The 20274-nt window shown below is 41.6% G+C and overlaps 1 protein-coding gene and 1 long non-coding RNA gene across 4 annotated transcripts; one reads left to right on the top strand and one right to left on the bottom strand.

Annotated features, from left to right (window-relative positions):
- Window positions 1-1997: 1997 nt before the first annotated feature.
- On the bottom strand, window positions 1998-19662 carry adissp (adipose secreted signaling protein). 3 transcript variants are annotated; one of them, XM_056442984.1, is made up of 6 exons: window positions 19491-19662; window positions 16261-16362; window positions 13145-13296; window positions 5169-5307; window positions 4422-4547; window positions 1998-3615 (listed from the first exon to the last, which is right to left on the bottom strand). In XM_056442984.1, the coding sequence occupies exons 2-6, from the start codon at window positions 16277-16279 to the stop codon at window positions 3515-3517; spliced, it is 537 nt and encodes a 178-aa protein (XP_056298959.1). In that variant the 5' UTR covers window positions 16280-16362; window positions 19491-19662; the 3' UTR covers window positions 1998-3514. The 3 variants fall into 3 exon arrangements, with proteins under 3 accessions (XP_056298959.1, XP_056298960.1, XP_056298962.1); XM_056442985.1 differs by lacking the exon at window positions 19491-19662 and adding an exon at window positions 17007-17365; XM_056442987.1 differs by lacking the exon at window positions 19491-19662 and adding an exon at window positions 16538-16898.
- On the top strand, window positions 6974-11605 carry LOC130211936 (uncharacterized). Its single transcript, XR_008835203.1, has 2 exons — window positions 6974-7157; window positions 11381-11605. It is a non-coding gene; the product is annotated as an uncharacterized LOC130211936 (long non-coding RNA).
- Window positions 19663-20274: the final 612 nt, after the last annotated feature.

Here is a 20274-nt window from a genome sequence, read left to right as displayed (position 1 = left end):
CTCAGAAGGTCATACATGTTATGCACATTATATTTCGCAGGCTGTTTATGACCCGATGCTCTGAGATAATGTTTCACACAACAGGTGCACTGTGGTTGTTTTATAAAGTATATATTACTTATAATACAGATAAGGACGCTTTTAGGAAAACTACTTCTGTGGAATCTATAATTCCGTTTCAACTGAATGGCGAAACAACTAATTATTAACGAAATTTATGCCGTTTTATAAACATATGAAATGTAATTGCATCATAGATGTAGTGCTAATAAAAACAGTTGCTCGTTTTTTAAAGTTTACAAACATGTAAAGTATATTTAAAAAGTATTAAGTATATTAGTTTAATATTATTTCTCGCTTCAAGAGCCACGATGCCAACACAATGCAGATTAAATAACTTTATTTTACACTTTAAAACAATTATAAAGCAGAGACTCAAACATATAATAAACAAATAAAAAAAGAGAAATATATGAGACTATATGCAACACGAAATATAACATTAAAGGGACAAACTGTATATTATAGAAAATGTAGATTTAGACTGTAATTGTAAAAAAAAGAAGAAGCTTTAAAATAACATTTCTCACCTTTTTAGCACCTGCGGAGCTCAGAGTTTAATATCACACGAGCGCGTGCGTTATGAGACGTATAGCAACGAGCTCATAATAATTCACATAGAACAATAGCAACAACAATAGAGGAATACATATATTGAGCACGTGAACGAAGAAATTAAAACCCGTGTTGTTATAAACGGATCCCCCGCCGCTCCGCGTCATAGTGCCGGTGCTGCTTTGTCCGAGGTTAGATTGAGACCTCAAAGTATCCCGGAGAAGGTCTTCAAACTTTAGTTTAGTTTCTGAACTCACGCTCCCAATAATGCATTTACATTTTTAAGAGATATTTATCTTTTATGTGTAAGAATTTTTAAGGTATTATTTGTGTTACTGAAGCATTTAGTGTTTAATGTGTGTTTTGTTTATTTAAGTTTAAAAGAACCCTCAAAGTCCTGATGTTATTTATTTATTTATAATAATACTGAAAGGAAATAAAGTTTTACTTTTAATCTTTGAAGAAGTTTTTCAGCAGAAACTCACGTGTCACTCTAGTCCCTAAATATTCATAATAATCGTGGTAATGTGAATTAAAAGGGCCGCAGGGCTAAAACTAAACGTATCTACAGACTGATGAGCACGTGCCATTCAACTATTGTTTTGTTTTATTATTTTGTTGTTATTTACTGAATTATTTATGAAGCTAAAACAAACTCACTTATTTTACTGATTTAAAAAATAATTTAAATCCCTATTGTAATCAAAACCCTGTAAATTCTAACTAATGTCATATATTAAAAATGCAATTATTCCAACACACTTCTTCTTAATGTACAACCCCGTTATAGGTTAAAATAAATAAAATAATCCATGTTAGATGGAAATGTGTTTTTAAGGGTTAATCATCAAATAAATCACAAGTAAAAAAAAAAAATAATGAAACACGTGTCTAAAAGTATAAAGCAACAAAGGAGTCAGACAACTGGAACGTAATCTTGGTATTTTACTCACGTTTGATAAGCCAACTAAATTATCTTAACTGGTTTAGATTTCAAATATTATTTTTGAATTAAATGTCTTATTTATAAATATGAAGAAAGACAAAAAAATACCAGTACAAAGTTATTGTATCTGTGTCCGGTCCAGTGACGTCACACGGTGAGTCATACATGGAGACGAACAGGAATATTCTCACAATTTTGGGGAAGATTTTGGATTCACAAAAGTGTTCCCAGAAAGTTGAAAGCATCAGTTGTTCTGCTCCCGCCATCTCGAAGTAAACCCCCAAATCCAAAAAGGAGACTTTTGACATTTAATTATCATTATTTATAAATCTCCACTGGAGTTACATGGAGTTACATACATACCTCGTGACGTCCGCGTGGCGCCACCTAGTGGCTCCAGCCGTGAACTGACAGAAGACACAAGAAGCGACACGACTCAAACACACGTGTTTTATTCATTAATGTTGGACAAATAAAAACCTCACACACAGGTATGAACAAACACGCTGCTACATTCTTGACACGGTTTGACTAGTGATCGTTTCAGCTTCACACTTTGACCTCGTGACCTGCGAGCAGACATCAAATAAACCCATCAAACCTGCCGCGGCGATGATAAATCACACACAGCGTCGCTTCCTCTAAGGCCGATGTGTTGAACTTAACAAATGCAATAAAAAGCAAACAAAAAAATCACATGTAGATGAATCAGAGCCGAGAGGACGTTTGAATTCCTCTACTGGGACGAGAGCGTTGGGAGGGAGAGTCCGATTCACCTGTGGGAGTGGAGGCCTTACCCCGGGAAACACAACCACGTGTTGGTCTGGTGTGTGTGTGTGTGTGTGTGTGAGGAGGGGTACAAATTAAAAAAGGCACTTAGCGTCACACGCGTGTTCTGAAGGCTTCGTGAATTCAAAAGAAAAACCACCCAGATTGTTCTGAACCAGCTGCAGCCGGTTTAATGAAGAGGAAGAATCAACCTAAAATACGTATTCAAATGTGAAATTGTTCTTTATTCTCAATCAACTAATCCAGAAAGTCATGAATGTAATCAATAGTTTTGGTCTGTCTAATAGATAATACACTTTTTTTAAAATTTCTCTGTTTTGTCGGACTAAATGTCCAAATATATGTCAAATTTGAATTAAAATTGGACGTTTGCAAAGCTGGAACCAGAGAATATTTCTCACCTTGAACAATACAAATCACTAAATTGATTATGAGAAACGCAGCAGGTTGATGTATTTGCTGCTCGACATCAATGAAGCAACTAATTGTTGAACGGATCTATTTAATTTCTTTTCTTTGATTCTATGGAAAGAGGCGAACAAACAAATGTCTGCAGCAAAACAACAACAACACGGTTTGAGAGCACAGATGTAAAACTTAAGATTCTTTCCAGATGCACTATTTTACACAAATGTTTCATAATATAATATCCACGAAGATGCAGAGGATGAACACGGAAGTAGAAGATAGATGGCAGTGTAATTTGCACCTTTAAAAAAAGAAAGAAATGCAGAAATGTGACCAGGAGGAGTGTTACATCCAGAGGTGTAACTGCAGCGCCCCCGTGTGGTGAGACAGAGACATTACAGGCACATTGCTCTCCTCCCTTGACGCGTGCAGATGTATTCTGCTTCCTCTGGATCGCTTTCAGCTCCCTACTGGATTAAAAAAGAGCCCTTGTTTACTCCCTCACCTGGAACTTCACGTTCAGTTTGAACTTTAAGGAAAAGGGAGAACAAGAGGCGGAGAAAAGAGACGCAAGGCCGAGTCAGAGAGTGCTGCTGTCCTCTCGCGGTTCAGGAAGGAAACAACAGCTTAGGGGTGTCAAAAAGAAGACAGGGAGGAATGTCTCTTTTGGATCTACTCTTTTGTTCCTATTTGGTGTGTGTTTTAATTTGGTGTGTGTGTGTGTGTGTGTGCGTGTGTGTGCACTGAGCTCGAGCTTCAGTCGAACCCCTGCCAGTCGCTGTGCTCAGAGTCGTACTCCAGCTCCACGCCGACGCAGCGGACGCCCTCCAGCAGCATCGGGGTGCCTTGATGACGATCTGTGGGGGGGGGGGGGGGGAGGAGAGAGAGAGAGAGAAAGAGAGGGGGGGGGGTGGGGGGTGTTACTTGGTCATTATCCAGTCAACCTCCAAGAAAAAAGAAAAACAAATATATATATACACACATACACACATATAAATATATATATGTGTAAATAAATAATGCCTATACTTTATTTATATACACACACACACATATTATATATATATATATATATATATTGTTTTCTTTAACGGATTAAGAACAATTAAATGTTTAGATTTTTTCTCTGCTCTTTTGATACCAGTAACAGTAAAGTGATGTCATCACAAACGTGTTGCATGAGACGCATCGAGCCTCAGAGGAGCTTCATCCTTTCATCTGGTCGTCCTCCAGGCCTCAATTACATGCACACACACACACACGCTCATCTGGACAGATGTTCAGGCCACGCGTCACAATAAACACCAACACAACCACCATTCATCCTCACGCACACACACGCACACACTCGCTCAACTATGTTTACTCCATCTCTAATGGTCACACACACACACAGACACACACACAGACACACACATCATGTTCGGGATTAACTTGGTGATTTAGTGACTAAGTGCATTTATTTTAAAGTGACCCAGAGTCACCAGCAGGGGGCAGCAGCGCGCAAGGAAAATACACTTTAATTTTCTTACTGAAGAGATGAGAAACACAATGTACAATGTTGACTCTTAACAACAACAACACAAATAGTATTTAGTACAAAAGGCCTCAACAGCTCAGATACAAGCTGGTATCACTTATTTAAAAAGGGAAGGAGCCTCACCCATGACTCTGGCGTGAACTTTGACCTTCACACAGACGTCCTGGTTGGTCTCGCTCAGCAGCAGCACCTCCTCACACAGGACGCCCTCCTGCTGGGCCAGGTACTCACAGGTCACCTTCAGACCTCCTGGGAGAGAGAGAGAGAGAGGAGGAGGAAGAGAGAGAGAGAGAGAGAGAGGAGGAGGAAGAGAGAGAGAGAGGAGGAGAGAGGAGAAGAGAAGGGCAAAGGAGGAGGGAGGAAGAAGGAGAATAATAATAAGAGGGAGCAGTAGAAGAAGAAGAAGAACAAGAGGAGGTTGAAGAAGACGAAGAAGAAGATGGGAGGAGAAGAAGAAGAAGAAAATAATTTCATCATAACACTCTTTCTTTATCTCTCTGCGTGAGGAGATTGAGGAGAAATCAGATACTAAGACGAACGATCATGTGGTCAAGACACACACACACACACACACACACAGACACACACACAGACACACAGACACACAGACAAAGTGTTCTTGGCGTTTTGGAGTTCACAGAGTTGGAGAAGCAGTGAACGTGTTTGTCGAGTTGTTCCCGTCGTGCTCGTCCGTCTGTCTGTCTGTATATATACATACATATATATATATATACATACATATATATGTATGTATATACATACATACATATGTATATATGTATATATATATATATACACACATATATATGTATATATGTATATATATATTTATATATTGGAGCAACGCTAAGAAAAGAGGAGGAGCCTCACCCTCCGGTGCCGGCGTGATATCGGTGATCCGGAGGTGTGGCCCGGGTACCGGCGCCGGACACACGTCCTTCCCCAGAGCCGGGACCTCGGGCAGCGTGAAGACGAGCTCGTAGCGGTGCTGCGTCTTCAGGAAGCCGACCTGCGGCGAGGGGAAGGAAGGGGGGATGAAGAAGAGGGGAAAGGAGTCAAGGAAAGTCATTCAGAGGAGGAAAAACAATGGCCGACTAATCCGGCAGAGGGAACCGGGCTTTGGCGGAGCGGAGTGTGAGTTCATCACCGCGGCCACAAGTCACTTCCACCAGCAGCTCCTCGAGGGTCCTCAGCCCCCCTCACCTCGGCCTGAGTGCCAATTACAGCCGGACCACCTGGATTTCAATCAAGGCCCGAGTACTCCCTCTAATCCTAATCCCACGTGAATAGGCTTCGTCACTAATTCAAGGTTTTACTAATCTAATTCACAGTTACAACCTCCCCCCCCCCCGGGCAGCGTGGACCCCTATGACGTCACATTCAAAGTCGAGGTGGTTTGACCTTTGGAGAAGGTCAGAGGTCGAGCCGAAATGGTGAGAAGATGCTTCACTGCGATGTCATTGTTTCGTCGCCTCGGAACTCTTGAGATCAGTGATGAGTTACGATTCTCTAAAAATGATGAATAATAATTATGTAATTATAAGTTTCTTATGTTTTTTGTTGTTGTAATTATGTGTTTTTGTTGTTGTAATTATGTGATTTTTGTTGTTGTAATTATCTGGTTTTTGTTGTTGTTTTTATGTGTTTCTTGTGTTTTTTAGTTGTAATTATGTGTTTCTTGTGTTTTTTTAGTTGTAATTATGTGTATTTTTAGTTATAATTATGTTTTGTTGTTGTTGTAATTATGTGTTTCTGTGTGTTTTTGTTTGTAACTATTTGTTTCTTATGTATTTTGTTTGTAACTATTTGTTTCTTATGTTTTTTGTTTGTAACTATTTGTTCCTTATGTCCAGGTCAACCTCGAAAAAGAGATTTTTAATCTCAATGGGATTCACCTGGTTAAATAAGTGTTTAATTAAAAAAAAAATAGTTTGTATGGGAGTGAAAATAAAAAATCAATTAAGTAGAACGATGGAATATCAGGTTCCAAACTATTACGCAACACTCATGTCCCGTCTCACATAGTCACACAAATCTCTTTTCAAAATGTTAAAAAAAAAGAGGAGTCTGGAAGGATAATGAGAGGGTGATCTTCACAGAGGAGTCAGGATTTTAAAAAAAGAAGGAAAAAGAAAGAAGGCGATAGAGAAGGAGAGTTCAGTGACGAGAGAGAGAGCTGCAGCCGGCGTGAAGTGAGAAGATGAAACACTGGAGGAGGAAACGAGAATCCTTCTGTCAGCGCGGACACTGAGATCTGCCGCTGAATTATTCATTCGATATGAATTTCGCGCTGCGGATTTGTACCCAAAAAAAAAAAAAAAGGTGAGAGAAGCGAGAAACCGAGACGGCAACTTGGAAGTCTGGTTTCAGGAGAGCCGCCAGAACGATGGAGCGACCCGTGAGCGCACACGTTGTGACCTCGCACGACCAATCCAGCTGAAGGCGACGCGAGAGTACCAGATATTTAAGAAGCACACACACAGGAGTTCAGAATTACGGTAGTCTGTGAACGCATCACGAGCCACAAAACACTGACTTGACGTTTCAGGATGAGCGCGTCTCTGGGGTCACGTGACCTTTCCCCGTGGGCGTGTCACCACCTTCAGTTATCGTCAACGTGAACCCTGATTATTTGGTAGGTCCGCCTCGCCGTTGGCCCTCCGGCGTCTTGACAGAGATATAAATGTATGTTATGTTATTGCTTACCGTATCTTAAACTCAACAATCAGAGGAGCTTCCCGAACTCCGCGTTCCCACCCGAAGGTTGTGTTATGTGTTTGGGGAGTCTGATAAGGAAGTGATAATGAACCAGACGGAAGGAATATGTCAACTTGTCCTCAGTTCCACTTCTCCTTTGTTGTTGTGTGTGTGTGATTAAGCTTTCAATAAAAGGCTGGACCAAAGGGGTGCTCGGCGGAATGTCTTGGAGGTCGTCGTGCTCGTAGCACGTGCGTCTGAGCTTCCCCTTTGGCCAAAGCTTTCAAAAGATACTACGTTGTCTGTGATTCATTTCTCACCTCCTTGACCGTGAATATTTTACATGATATAGAGAGGAAAAAAACCTATCATAACTTGGTGCCGTGACCCGGATCCCAACATACCCATCGGCTGGATTTTTCTTTTTCCTGCGGAGCCACTGACACCTGTGCAAGGCCCCGACTGATCATCGGATTAAGAGACCGCTCAGCAGTGGATAATAATTTCTGCAGAGAGGAGATCCAGTCGTGGATTGACGGGATCCGGCGGATCGGAAGACCGAGGGAGACTGACCCAGACAAAGTATGTATGGTTTTGCCCTTTTTGCGAGAAATAAAGGTTGACTACGCGTCGTAAAAATAAGTGTTGTGAACTAATACATATTCGTGGGAGGTTATATGTGTTTGTTTAGCTTTGTTTGTTTATATTTGTTTGTGAATGAATGCTGTGACTCTATTGAATCAGCGTCGCCCGACCTGTTCAATTAGACAACCACAGATTGGCAAGTTTGGGTAAAGAAACGAGGAAATGTACCAATACTATACGATCACACCATAAACAATGGGTAATTCTCACGGAAAGCCTGAAGGCGAATTTTCAGGCGACGCATTGTTTATGTTCAAACAGGACTCAGATAGTGTAAAATATCTGAGAAAATGGAAAACAAAATACGGCTTTTCCGGCGAACTAAATGTTTTTGAGATAGAAACAATCTGTAAGACTCTAAAACCATCCCCATAGAAAACAAAATACCCAGACTCAGCGAATCAATACACCACGAACTAAAACAAGCAGAACAGTGGTTCCGAGCAGCAAAGAGAGGCACAAGCCCACGAAAAAGAAAAATTAAGGGCCGTAGAAATCACGCGAGAAAGAGAGTTCACAGGCCCTGTACACAAAAACCGATTTGGACGAGACCAACGTAAAGCAGTTCACCAGCACCCGTAGCAACAGCGTCCAGCTCCGGAGAGGAGCCACAGAGCGAGCCGGATGACGAGGAGGACGTATCACCTCCAGCATACGACCGCGTCACCACACCGTTATATCCAAAATTAAAAGAGCTCCAGGACACAAAACCCCCACCGATTGCCACACGCCTACGTAACGTCCACCGACATACCGAAGAACGCAAACGCATTTCCAATGTTACAAGTCTCTAATCCACATGATGCGGACACACCCGCGTATGTGTTCCGGCCATGGATGGAGGCCGAATGTACCAATGCATGTGAAGGAGTTACTCCACCACAGAAAAACTTTGATCAGTTCGTATTAGATTTGTTCATGCTGGCCGAATCCTACAAATTGAACGGCAAGGAGATGGAGAAAGTTATGCAGAAAATGTTCGTGCTACGATGGGTGAAATGCAGGGGGGATTATACAGGAATAGCGGACGAAGGAGCACCCTTTGTCCACCCATTGAACGGTCCAATGGGCGGGCGTTACAGAGACCAGGTAGAGGCCGTTATGACAAGAGCTCGCCCACTGTTCCAACAATCAGCATCCCACAGCAGATTAGCTGCATGTAAACAGGGACCCGGAGAGTCAGTCTCCGAGTTCCAATTCCGTTACGAAGAGGAACACAGGGCAAGCAGTGGGATCCCCTACGAGGATGGGGGAGGAACACCCTACCAACAATCATTGAAACACGGCATCCTCCGTGGTATCCAGAAACCTATAGAGGACTGGATTAGAAAACACTGCGTCACTTGGGAAACAGCTAACATGGACACAATTATGTCAAATGCACGTCACGCAGAAAACCTCATTAAACTGAAAATGAACAAAGGACCAGAGGTCTACGTTCGAGAGGGGGGCCACGGAGGAAAACAAGATGCTTTGTATAGAAGGGAAACCGATCCTACCAAGAAGTCTATTTAAGGCCGTGGCTATTTTGAGTCATGGGCGATGCCATGTCTCAACAGGAGGGATGGTATCTATGATAGAACAATACTTCTATACAATAAATATACAAAACTACTTAAAACTTTTTTGTAAAGCATGTGTAACATGCATCAAGCACAACCCTCAAGGAAACCTTCGCCCGAAGCGAGGCAGGTTCCCGCTCCCTGAATACCCATTCCAGGTAATGCACATGGATTTCATCGAACTCACGCCATGCGGTCATTACAAATACTGTTTAGTAATGGTGGATGCATTTTCCAAATGGGTAGAAATTGCACCAACAACGAAAGCAGATGCTGAAGCAGTGGTGAAAGCCATATGCAAATATATTCTGCCCACTCATGGCATTCCAAGACGCATTTACAGTGACAATGGCTCACACTTTGTAAACGAGGTAGTAACAAAACTAAGCGTCATTATGGACATTGAACTAAAAAATCATTGTGCATACCACCCACAGAGTGCCGGATTGGTAGAGCGAACCAACGGCACCATAAAAAGCAAACTGAAGAAATGCATGACTGAAACAGGAAAACCTTGGCTGGAGTGCATAGACATTGTGAAAACATACATGCATATCGTTCCGACCCAAACGGGCCCTACCCCATTTGAAATCATTCATAGACGACCCTACCGCCTACCACTAACTCACCCAGATTTAGAGCAAGTGGGTGAGAAAGAAACAATAGTGGAGTACATGAAGAAGACCATGATGGGGAGAGGAGTCAGGGAAGCAAATGTCTTGCCAGATTCACCTGTCTCCCCCATTATGTCTGTACAGGTCGGCGACTGGGTCTTCATCCGCGTCATCAAGAAAAAGACGTGGAGCGACGCTCGCTGGGAGGGACCATTCCAAGTCCTTCTGACGACTGCAACCGCTGTAAAGATAGCCGAGAGGACCACCTGGATACATCTTTCCCATTGCAAACTGTTCCCTACAGAAATCCCGGACCAGTGCCCTGATCCCGAGACGACCACGAGCAGAGGGGAAGACTGACTTCAAAGGGGGCTGTCCGCTTAAAAGACAGCCATCTCAACGTCAGTGAAGAAACCAACGATCCCTGCTCTTAGGTGTCGGCTCGGGTGATGGAGCGAGAGGTCCCGAGGAACTCAAACGAGAGGAGCAAGGGAGAAGGAGCGGAAAGAAGACCATCCAGACTCAGAGTTAAGTGCAGAGAAATGTGTGCACCCTGCAGTATCGGAGTCTTGGCGGCCATGGCCATGGCGATAGGCGCGTTCTGGTTGTGTTTTCTGTTACAGGACGCCGCAAAAGAAGGTTTCCAGAGGTCCCGAGGAAGAAGGGACATAGCTGGTACCAACCCGCTGCTGTCACAAGAGAAAGAATGGACACATGCAACACAGTCCATGGTGATGCAGAATCGAATGGCCCTTGATTTACTTACCGCAGCCACAGGAGGAACATGTGTCCTTCTGAACACATCCTGCTGTACTTATATTACTGATGATGTCCACTCCCAGAACATGACCGACGCGGTCGGCCGCCTATATCAGTTGCAGCGAGCAATGGCGGCCGACCACAAACCCAGGCCATATGAAAGCTGGTATGATTGGCTGTTTAACGGCTCATGGAGGCAGGTCCTTATCAAAACTGGGACGATGTTAGGTGCGGGATTGTTGACCGTCATCTGTGTGCTGAGTTGTGTGATCCCGTCTATTCGTGTGCTAACAACCAGAGCAATCAGTACTCTAACATCGGTGTCTGGGCTCACCTCACGGATGGAGCCCATTGAAAAGACCGCGTACACTCATATGTATGATGACATGGGAAGACCTGTCAATGCTCCCGTTTAAGAAAATATAACGTAAACTTTTGGTTTAAGCTTGTATGACATAATTGTGTAAAACTCCTCACAAGGAACGGACAATTATTGATGTGAAGCTGCTGACTAAAAAGTTTAATTCCCAAAGAGATTGGTGTGGTGTTACTAACAAATTATGTGTAAGAAAAAAAGAGAATAATCATGATTCTGCTTGGACTGCTTAACCCAAATACGTAAATCACATGCTGCTTAGAAATTAGACAAATAAAATGAGTGCCCTTATTGACCATGTTTAAATAATAAGCAATAGCATAAACAGGAGGGAACTGACAGAGATATAAATGTATGTTATGTTATTGCTTACCGTATCTTAAACTCAACAATCAGAGGAGCTTCCCGAACTCCGCTTCCCACCCGAAGGTTGTGTTATGTGTTTGGGGAGTCTGATAAGGAAGTGATAATGAACCAGACGGAAGGAATATGTCAACTTGTCCTCAGTTCCACTTCTCCTTTGTTGTTGTGTGTGTGATTAAGCTTTCAATAAAAGGCTGGACCAAAGGGGTGCTCGGCGGAATGTCTTGGAGGTCGTCGTGCTCGTAGCACGTGCGTCTGAGCTTCCCCTTTGGCCAAAGCTTTCAAAAGATACTACGTTGTCTGTGATTCATTTCTCACCTCCTTGACCGTGAATATTTTACATGATATAGAGAGGAAAAAACCTATCAGTCTCCTGAAGGCATCGTGACCGTCACTGTGATCTGGTTACTCTGTCCTACTGAAGGTCATCGATTGGCCGGTCTCTTGTGTAGAGTGTGTATGCAAAACAAAAGGAGAAGCTCGCGAACATAATCTACACATCTGTTGCGTCTTTCATCCTCCGCCACAGCAACAAGGACGCCGTTGTTCCAACGCCCGCCGCCCGCCGCCCGCCGCCCACGTGCAAACGTCGGGGAAATTCCAATTCACCCAAATCAGAATTCATGCCGCTGTGGAATGCGTGACACACTCTCAAACCCACACACTCCACATCTTGAGGTCTGTGCAGCAGCAGCCCCCCCCCCCCCCCCGTTTCCATGGCAACCTCGCCTCCGACCTCTTCGGGGCTGCGCGTGCCGTGGGACCGCTCGCCTTCAAGCAAACTCATAAAACTCCAAAAAAAGGATGAGCGACAGCGAGCGCGTCCAGAACTCTTTCTTTTTTTTAATGAAGATGGAGAGGGAAGAAGAAGAAGGAGGAGATGGGGGGAGAAGAAGATGGAGGTGGGAGAAGTATAAGGAGGAGGGGGAAGAAGAAGAAGAAGGACGAGGGGGAAGAAGAAGAAGATGAAAGAGAAGAAGAAGAAGAAAGTGGGGGAAGTATAAGGAGGAGGAAGAAGAAGAAGAAGGAAGTGGGCGAAGTATAAGGAGGAGGAGGGGGAAGAAGAAGAAGAACAAGAAGAAGAAGGAAGTGGGAGAAGTATAAGGAGGAGGAGGCGGAAGAAGAAGAAGAAGATGAAAGAGAAGAAGAAGAAGAAGAAAGTGGGGGAAGTATAAGGAGGAGGAAGAAGAAGAAGAAGAAGAAGTGGACGAAGTATAAGGAGGAGGAGGCGGAAGAAGAAGAAGGAGGAGGAGGGGGAAGAAGAAGAAGAAGGAGGAAGTGGGAGAAGTATAAGGAGGAGGAGGCGGAAGAAGAAGAAGAAGAAGAAGAAGAGGAGGAGGAGGGCTTATCCCTTCATCAGGACTTTCAGGGCCAGCGGCAAAAACTGAACTCATTTCACATTCAAAACTGAATTACTTTGAATGAGCAGCACACAGAACAATAAAGGTTCTAAAATGGTTCTTTAAAAGGCTTTGTGGTTCTACGAAGAACCCTGACCTACTGGAGAACCTTGGTTTTGTTTGAGACACCTTTCAAGGTTCTTTGAAGAACTCTTTAAGGAGATGTTCTTTGAAGAACCCTGGTTTGAAAGGTTCTCCGTGGAACCAGAAATGGTTCTTCTCTGGCATCGCTCTGAAGAACCATTTTCGGTCCCAGATGGCACCTTCATGTTTTTTTCTTGAACCGGGGATGATGAAGTGACCGTCGGCATGGCGCCCGTGAGGCGAACGGGGGCTGACTAACGTCTGGAGAGCGGAGAATCGTGACCACGAGACGTTAAAGGAGAAAGTGAATCTGAATGTCGTGAAGAGGTCAAACACAAACACGCACCTTGACCATGAAGTTGCCGTCGTCCTCGGGGGTCACCATGACGACGGAGTCGTGCAGCTTCTCGTCGAAGTGAACGTGTGACGGGGGACCGGCGGCGGCGGCGGCGGTGGGCGGGTCCTCCGAGAAGCGCACGCCTCCCGCCTTCGAGCAACCTGAGGGAGAACAACAAATACAGGAAGAACCAACGAGTTCAAACCAGGAGCGTGATGGAGGAGGACGAACGACACCTGAACGACCAGGTACCGGCCTGACACACACACACACACACACACAGGCACACAGGCACATCTACACACACACACACACACACACATCTACACCCACACAAGCACATCTACACACACACAAGCACATCTACACACACACAAGCACAGCTATACACACACAAATCTACACACACACACAAGCAGAGCTACACACACACACTCTGTCAGATCAGATTAGGGCTGAGGGACGCTACACAGTTGATGTGATTTTGCCTTTTCTTTTTCTTTTTTTAAACAGCTGACCGATGACGTCATCCCTGCTGCAGACCGATGATGTCATCCCTGCTGCAAGACCGATGACATCATCCCTGCTGCTGACCGATGACGTCATCCCTGCTGCAAGACCGATGACGTCATCCCTGCTGCTGACCGATGACGTCATCCCTGCTGCAGACCGATGACGTCATCCCTGCTGCTGACGTCGTGAACTCCGCCCTCGTCAAACACAACTGATGTGAATGTGGCTAGAAACAGAGTTTGAACCTCAGAGATAACAAACAAACAAACAAACATGGCTTTTGTTGACGTCAACAGTTTCGTTCGGCGGACTTTTAAACTTGTGTCTTTTAATCTGTGTTGGTGTGTGTGTGTGTTTGTGCGTCTGTGTTTGTGTATGTGTGTGTCTGTCTCTCTGTGTATGTGTGGGTGTACTGTTTGTGTCTGTATCTGTGTTTGTGTGTTTGTGTCTGTATCTGTGTATCTGTTTGTGTGTGTGTGTGTCTGTCTCTCTGTGTATGTGTGTGTGTGTGTTTGTGTGTGTGTTTGTGTGTGTGTCTGTCTCTGTGTGTGTGTGTGTGTGTGTGTGTGTTTAATAAGTCAAGCTGTGCCTTGCAATATTAATAATATCCCGTGGTGGAAGTTCTGATGACAGATATGTGATATTACAAGCCTCTCGAAGACAGATAAAAAGATTGCAAATAAATATCTGAAGTTTTCTTCATTCTTTTCATATATACGAGTACACGATTATTAATGGGTCTTTTAGAGAGGACACAAATTATCAAGCATTTCAGGACAAAGGTATTATATATAATATCGATATGATATATATATAATATTATACATATAAAACATATATCAAAACATTATTTATATATATTCATAAATACATTATATACATATATACATAAAGAAATAACTATAACATATTATATATGTATAATATATATATATATATATATATTATACATATATATTGTTATATATATAATATTATACGTAATATATATATAATATATATGAGTATTATATATATATATATTATATAATACATTTATAATACTTATATATTATATATATATATAAATAAATTATACAAATACGAGATATGACATTAACTTTGAGCCACGCCCGCCTGTGGCAGGCTCATTATCACAATACTGAGATCTGTTGCCTTTAGAGATGGGACGGATAATGTCAGACAGCACATGCACACGCACACACACACACACACACAAATAAACACACACATATACGTGCGTGCAACCCCACTGAACTGGCTTATTTCAGATTAATTTCCTTCCACTAATCTGACAGTTGGTATATCTGCCCCTGCTGGATATTACAGGGCTCTCTCTCACTCTCACTCTCTCTCTCTCTCTTTCACCAAGATGGCCGTATACGCTCCACATAAAGCCAACATCTGCACAGGAGCAAGTGGCAGGTTCAGGACAACGAGGCCCACGCTTAGTCTGCGAGCTAAACCGCCATTTTAACATTCCAGGACTTTTCCAGGTTTTCCATGACCTTATGAACCCTGCACCCCCATTTGAGAACCACTCAAAGGAAACAAGACCCAGACTAAAACCATTAAGAGGCATCAGAGCTCTTATTTATGTAAAAAACACATTTATCTCGCCGAAGGTGGCAAACACTTTCCCACTGGACACTCTTCCTGTGACGCATGGAACATACAGACAGGAGGTCATTCATCCCGTGACCTTCAGGAGGAGAACAAAAGGCCTGCAGAGCTCGAAGACAACACATACCCACTGGGCATGGAGATGAAGCATATTCATGGCGGCAATAACAAAGCAATGAGTCGTCTACAGCTCTTTATCAGGTCTCGTGCTCTTCCAATGGTTTTAATTGACCCCTGTCCTGCTTTTGAGGAAATTAATATGCTCGCCAGTATCGACACACAGACACACACACACACACACACACTTTTCCCCCCCAAGAAACCCAGCGGCACAAACAAAATCCCTTGTGAATTTAAATCCAATTGATTATCCTTCTCAAAGCCCCCAGGATGTCTTAAAAAGGTGAAACATGTCAATCCGTGTATCTCAATCCCAGTATATTAATTCTGTCATCTTGTTTGTTGGGCATGTTATATATTTTTATATATATATATATAAATTAAATAAATAAACATATACAAATATATATATATATATATGTAATAAATAAATGTATATTTAATAAATAAATACATATTAACACTATTTATATAAATATATCGATTTATTATATAATATATATATATATATAATAAAATAAATAAACATATATATATTAATACATATTTATTATTATTTAATATATATATATATACATATCAAAATAAATAAATAAACATATACATAATTAATATTTTTATTTCTGTTAATAAACTGGGCATGTTAGGACCTCCTTTACTTCCCCTCAGATGAATTCATGCAATTCATTTTGCAGCAAGTTGCCACACAATTGATTTTTGGAGCAACATGAGACTTGATCCTGGGCTGCTCACAGTTTACACCTCAAAGCTGTATCTACAATTTAAAAATGGTTTCCACAGCTTCCCAAAAAGTTGTCGAAGTTGTGCTACTGGAAGTCGGTTGAAGTGCCTCGCAAGGTGAAACTCACTCTTTTTTGCAGCAGCCATGTCAGGAATTGGTCCGGCACCGACACACTTGGACACACACTGTCACAGCGTTGTCATCTCAGCAGTCCGACCGCAGAACGACCCTGAAAAACCAGTTAGGATGGAGGAGACGGGGAGGGAGAAGCAGTTAGCAATATATATATTTATTTATTTAAAGGGGACATATTATGAAAATTCCACTTTTTTAGTCCTTCTATACGTTAATTTGGGTATCTGGCATGTCTCCCAACACAAAAACCCTGGAAAGAAAAAACTCACGCGGCTTGTTGTGGTTCCTCTATATCAGAAACGATCTGCTTGAGTGCGTCAAATGGGATCACCACCAACGTCGACGTAGATTTTGAAGCACGCCCATGTAGGGTGTCTGGCTCCATGGCCTTGGACCGCCCCCCACCACAACTTTGCAGTTAAAGTTTATTTGAAAGTTGTGTTCATATTACAGACATGAGTCATCAAATAAGTCATAAGTCATCAAATACAACGATTTAATAAGTAAACACGGTTTAAACGCGAATTAATGGAGGTAAAAACGTGACCCCCGCCCCTGCTTGGTCACTTACTTGGTCAGATAACACTTTAGTTTACAGATGGAACTTTATTCATGTAGCATTTATATCTTTATGGCGTTCCCGTTACTTGCATTTACACAAACACTTTCACAAACAGTAACTTACATAAACACACTGTATTTGCGACATACTCATACATGAACAAACTATTCACGTACTCGAATCTCTAGCACCACGATGCTCTCAAAACCGCTAACAAGACTGAGACCTTAGCCAATGGACAAACAAAAACAAATGTAGAAGTGAGCCTCTTCTTGTTCAGGGTCTGACTCTGGTTCAAAACGATATGGTTGCACGACGCTATCTTCATCTGCAGGCAGCAGCTAGGCGAGCGCATCTCGTGGAGGAGGGGGGAGGGGGAGGGGGGAGCTGGCTCATTAGCATTTAAAGGAACAGGCACTCAAAACAGGTTAATCTGTGAGGAGGTGTTTTTGACAGGGTAAAAAGGGTGCTGTTTGAAATGATTCGTGTGGTATTTTGACCAAAATATGTTACAAAAATGTCATTAAGACCCCAAGGAACCATATCAACTTGTGGAAAAATGGGCATAATATGGGTCCTTTAATATCTATATATGTATATGTTTTTTATTTATTTGATTTACTTTATATTGATCAAATAAATATATATAATATATACAGTATATGAATATATATATATATATATACTTAATAAATATATATAAAATAAAAATTAAAAATAGACATATATATAAAATAATTCAATAGATAATAATAAATAGATATATATATATACAAAGTCACAGCGTTGTCATCTCAGCAGTCTGACCTCAGAATAACCCTGCAAAAATATAAATGTATATATTTATTAATTGTGTTTAATATATGTATGTATTTATTTAATATATATATGTAAATTAAAAAATTAAATAAAAATATATAAATAATAAATAAATGAGTATGTATATAAATAATAAATAATATATATATATACTGTCACAGCGTTGTCATCTCAGCAATCTGACCTCAGAACAACCCTGCAAACCCAGTTAGGATGGAGGGAACGGGGAGGGAGAAGCAGTTAGCAATATAAAAAGGAGAGCGGGAGAGAGAGAAAGAGACAAAAAACAATCGCAGTGATTCGATAAAACAAAAGAGCACTGGAAGATAAGGAGGAAGGTAAAAGGTTGAACAGCTTTAGACGCCACATTAAGCTCCCCGGGGTGTTTTTCCTTTCTAAAAAAGCACGACTCCAGGTTAGCCTGCATTTCAGCCCGAGAGCACAGCTGTGCTGCACCCGTGCATCCAGGGTTCACACCGGAGACTCCCAGGCAGAGGAAAAACAACAAAAACAGTTTAAGAGGATTATCCAAGGGAGGCTGGAGCTGCTGTCGGCACCGATGGAGGACAAAAAACGTCCATGGAGAGGTGCTTGATATAAATATAAACATTTAAAAAAAGCAAGCGAGATAGTTGCACGGTTTATGTTAAATACAGCCACAATAATATCAGGTCTTACATATGTTATAAAGCAATAACCAACCATGTGTTCAGTCTGACAACCGGTCTTCTCGATAATGTAATTATTCTTTTACACAATAATATAATCGTCCCCTTTGCACCTTTTCCAACAGGAACGTACTGCGAGAACATGATGAATCAGTTGTGTCATCCAGAGTTTGGGGGCTTTTTTTCTCTCCCCGGGAGTGAAGGGAACAGAAACATGTCACATCCACTAAAAAATAGGTTGGAATTAAGCGAATGATCCACTTAACGCGAGGACATATCGGTTCTGTTCTCAGCACGGCTGAAATGGGTCGACTATGATTAGAAAAACCACTGATGAGATTTTTAAAAAACGCCTCCTCGGCATTTGAGAGGGCGACACCGGTATGGAGACGGCTCTTCTGATATTGACTTTTTAATGTCGTTCCCAATACTCTGGCGAGAACAATGGTCCCCCCCCCCCCCCTGCAGTGATTTTGATCTCCCACGGGTAAAAACAGGACAATCCCTCAGGAAGAAAACATGATCCATGATCTCACTGCGTGTGAAGAAGCCTGTAGCCCCTTCCCTCGGTGTTACGACAGAGCTTAAACTAGTATGTGATTCATTTATTCGTCATTTAAATCACATTAGTCAATCATTTCAGCAAATATGTCAAAATGTATTCTACAAGAGTTGTTGTCTCACGGCGTCTCAAATGTGAGTCTTTTGCTTATTTACCTTTTATGATGGTATATTAAACATCTCGGAGTTTAGACTGCTTGGATAGTATAACTTGTTTTAAATGAACTTATTCAAGTCAATAAGAGCTCACAACACTGACTCAACAAATATTTATTTATTCCTGCATTATATTGGTCACTTCAGCAGCTCCTTATAGCCACAACATTTATTTTAATTGACATCAAAACATACTTTTTTTCGCTCTTAATTTTGCATATATTAAAAACATAAAGTTGAAATTAAAAAACAGTTGAATTCAGCTGTGAATCAACAGCTGTAGCGTTACATGATGAGTACTTGTGACCTCCACAGTGTGTAGCTGGGAGGCGACAGCACTCAGACACGAGCATACATATTTAAAAAGCCACAGGAACATAAACATACACACGTTCGCTGTGCGGGGTGACGGTTATGGCAATGCAAAGTTGTCAGACGTCTTTCAGTCACGCTTACCTCACTGGAGGTGACCCCCGTGCATCGAACTGTGCAGCAGATAACCGAGGTCTCCGTCAGTCGGTCCGGAGGCGGGTTGTTTGGTCCGGAAGTCCAGCTAGAACCCACCGGCAGCAGCTCAGGACACGCACGGGCAGCAGAACCACCGCTCCGCTCCTTTTTCGTGCGTCTTTTCTCTCCGCTGCACTTTCGGGATCGTCGATTTCCGCATTTGATCACGTGGGTTGGTCGCGGCTCCTCGTGCACTGCTGATTTACTTACTTACAACTAGGGTTTTCACAGATTAAATAAATAAATATATATATATTATATTATATATATATATATTGAATACATATATAATAATGTATTTCATAGATATATATATATAAATATATATATATATTAAATTCAAAACACAAAAAGATATACATATATAATTATAAATATATATATATATATATATAAAATAAATAAATTATACCTAGATATGTATTTAATATATATATATAAATCAACATATATAAATATATATTATATATATTATATTGATATATTTAAGAAATAAATGAATACATATTTATCAAAGAATTATTTATATATTTAATATATACATATGTATTTCTTAAAGTAATATATATATATAATAAATATATCTAAATATACATATTATACATATCATATTAATACATATATTTAAATATATAAATATATAAATATATAAACTGTTGTAATGCAGCTGTTGGCTTGTCTCTCCACCTCCGACCGCCAGTGATCTATTCTAGCTAAAGGGCGCCATCTACTG

Source organism: Pseudoliparis swirei, chromosome 21 (genome assembly GCF_029220125.1).
Source record: "Pseudoliparis swirei isolate HS2019 ecotype Mariana Trench chromosome 21, NWPU_hadal_v1, whole genome shotgun sequence".
Lineage (NCBI taxonomy): Eukaryota > Metazoa > Chordata > Actinopteri > Perciformes > Liparidae > Pseudoliparis > Pseudoliparis swirei.
Note: the sequence above shows the minus strand (reverse complement) of the source record. Positions and strands in the feature narration are given on the sequence as shown.

Excerpts from the sequence above, each read along its gene's own strand:
- adissp (XM_056442984.1), bottom strand. Across the intron at positions 4,548-5,168 it reads TATCACGCCGGCACCGGAGG|GAGGTCTGAAGGTGACCTGT; the intron begins GTGAGGCTCCTC and ends TCTCTCTCCCAG. Across the intron at positions 3,616-4,421 it reads AGTTCACGCCAGAGTCATGG|ATCGTCATCAAGGCACCCCG; the intron begins GTGAGGCTCCTT and ends CCCCCCCCACAG.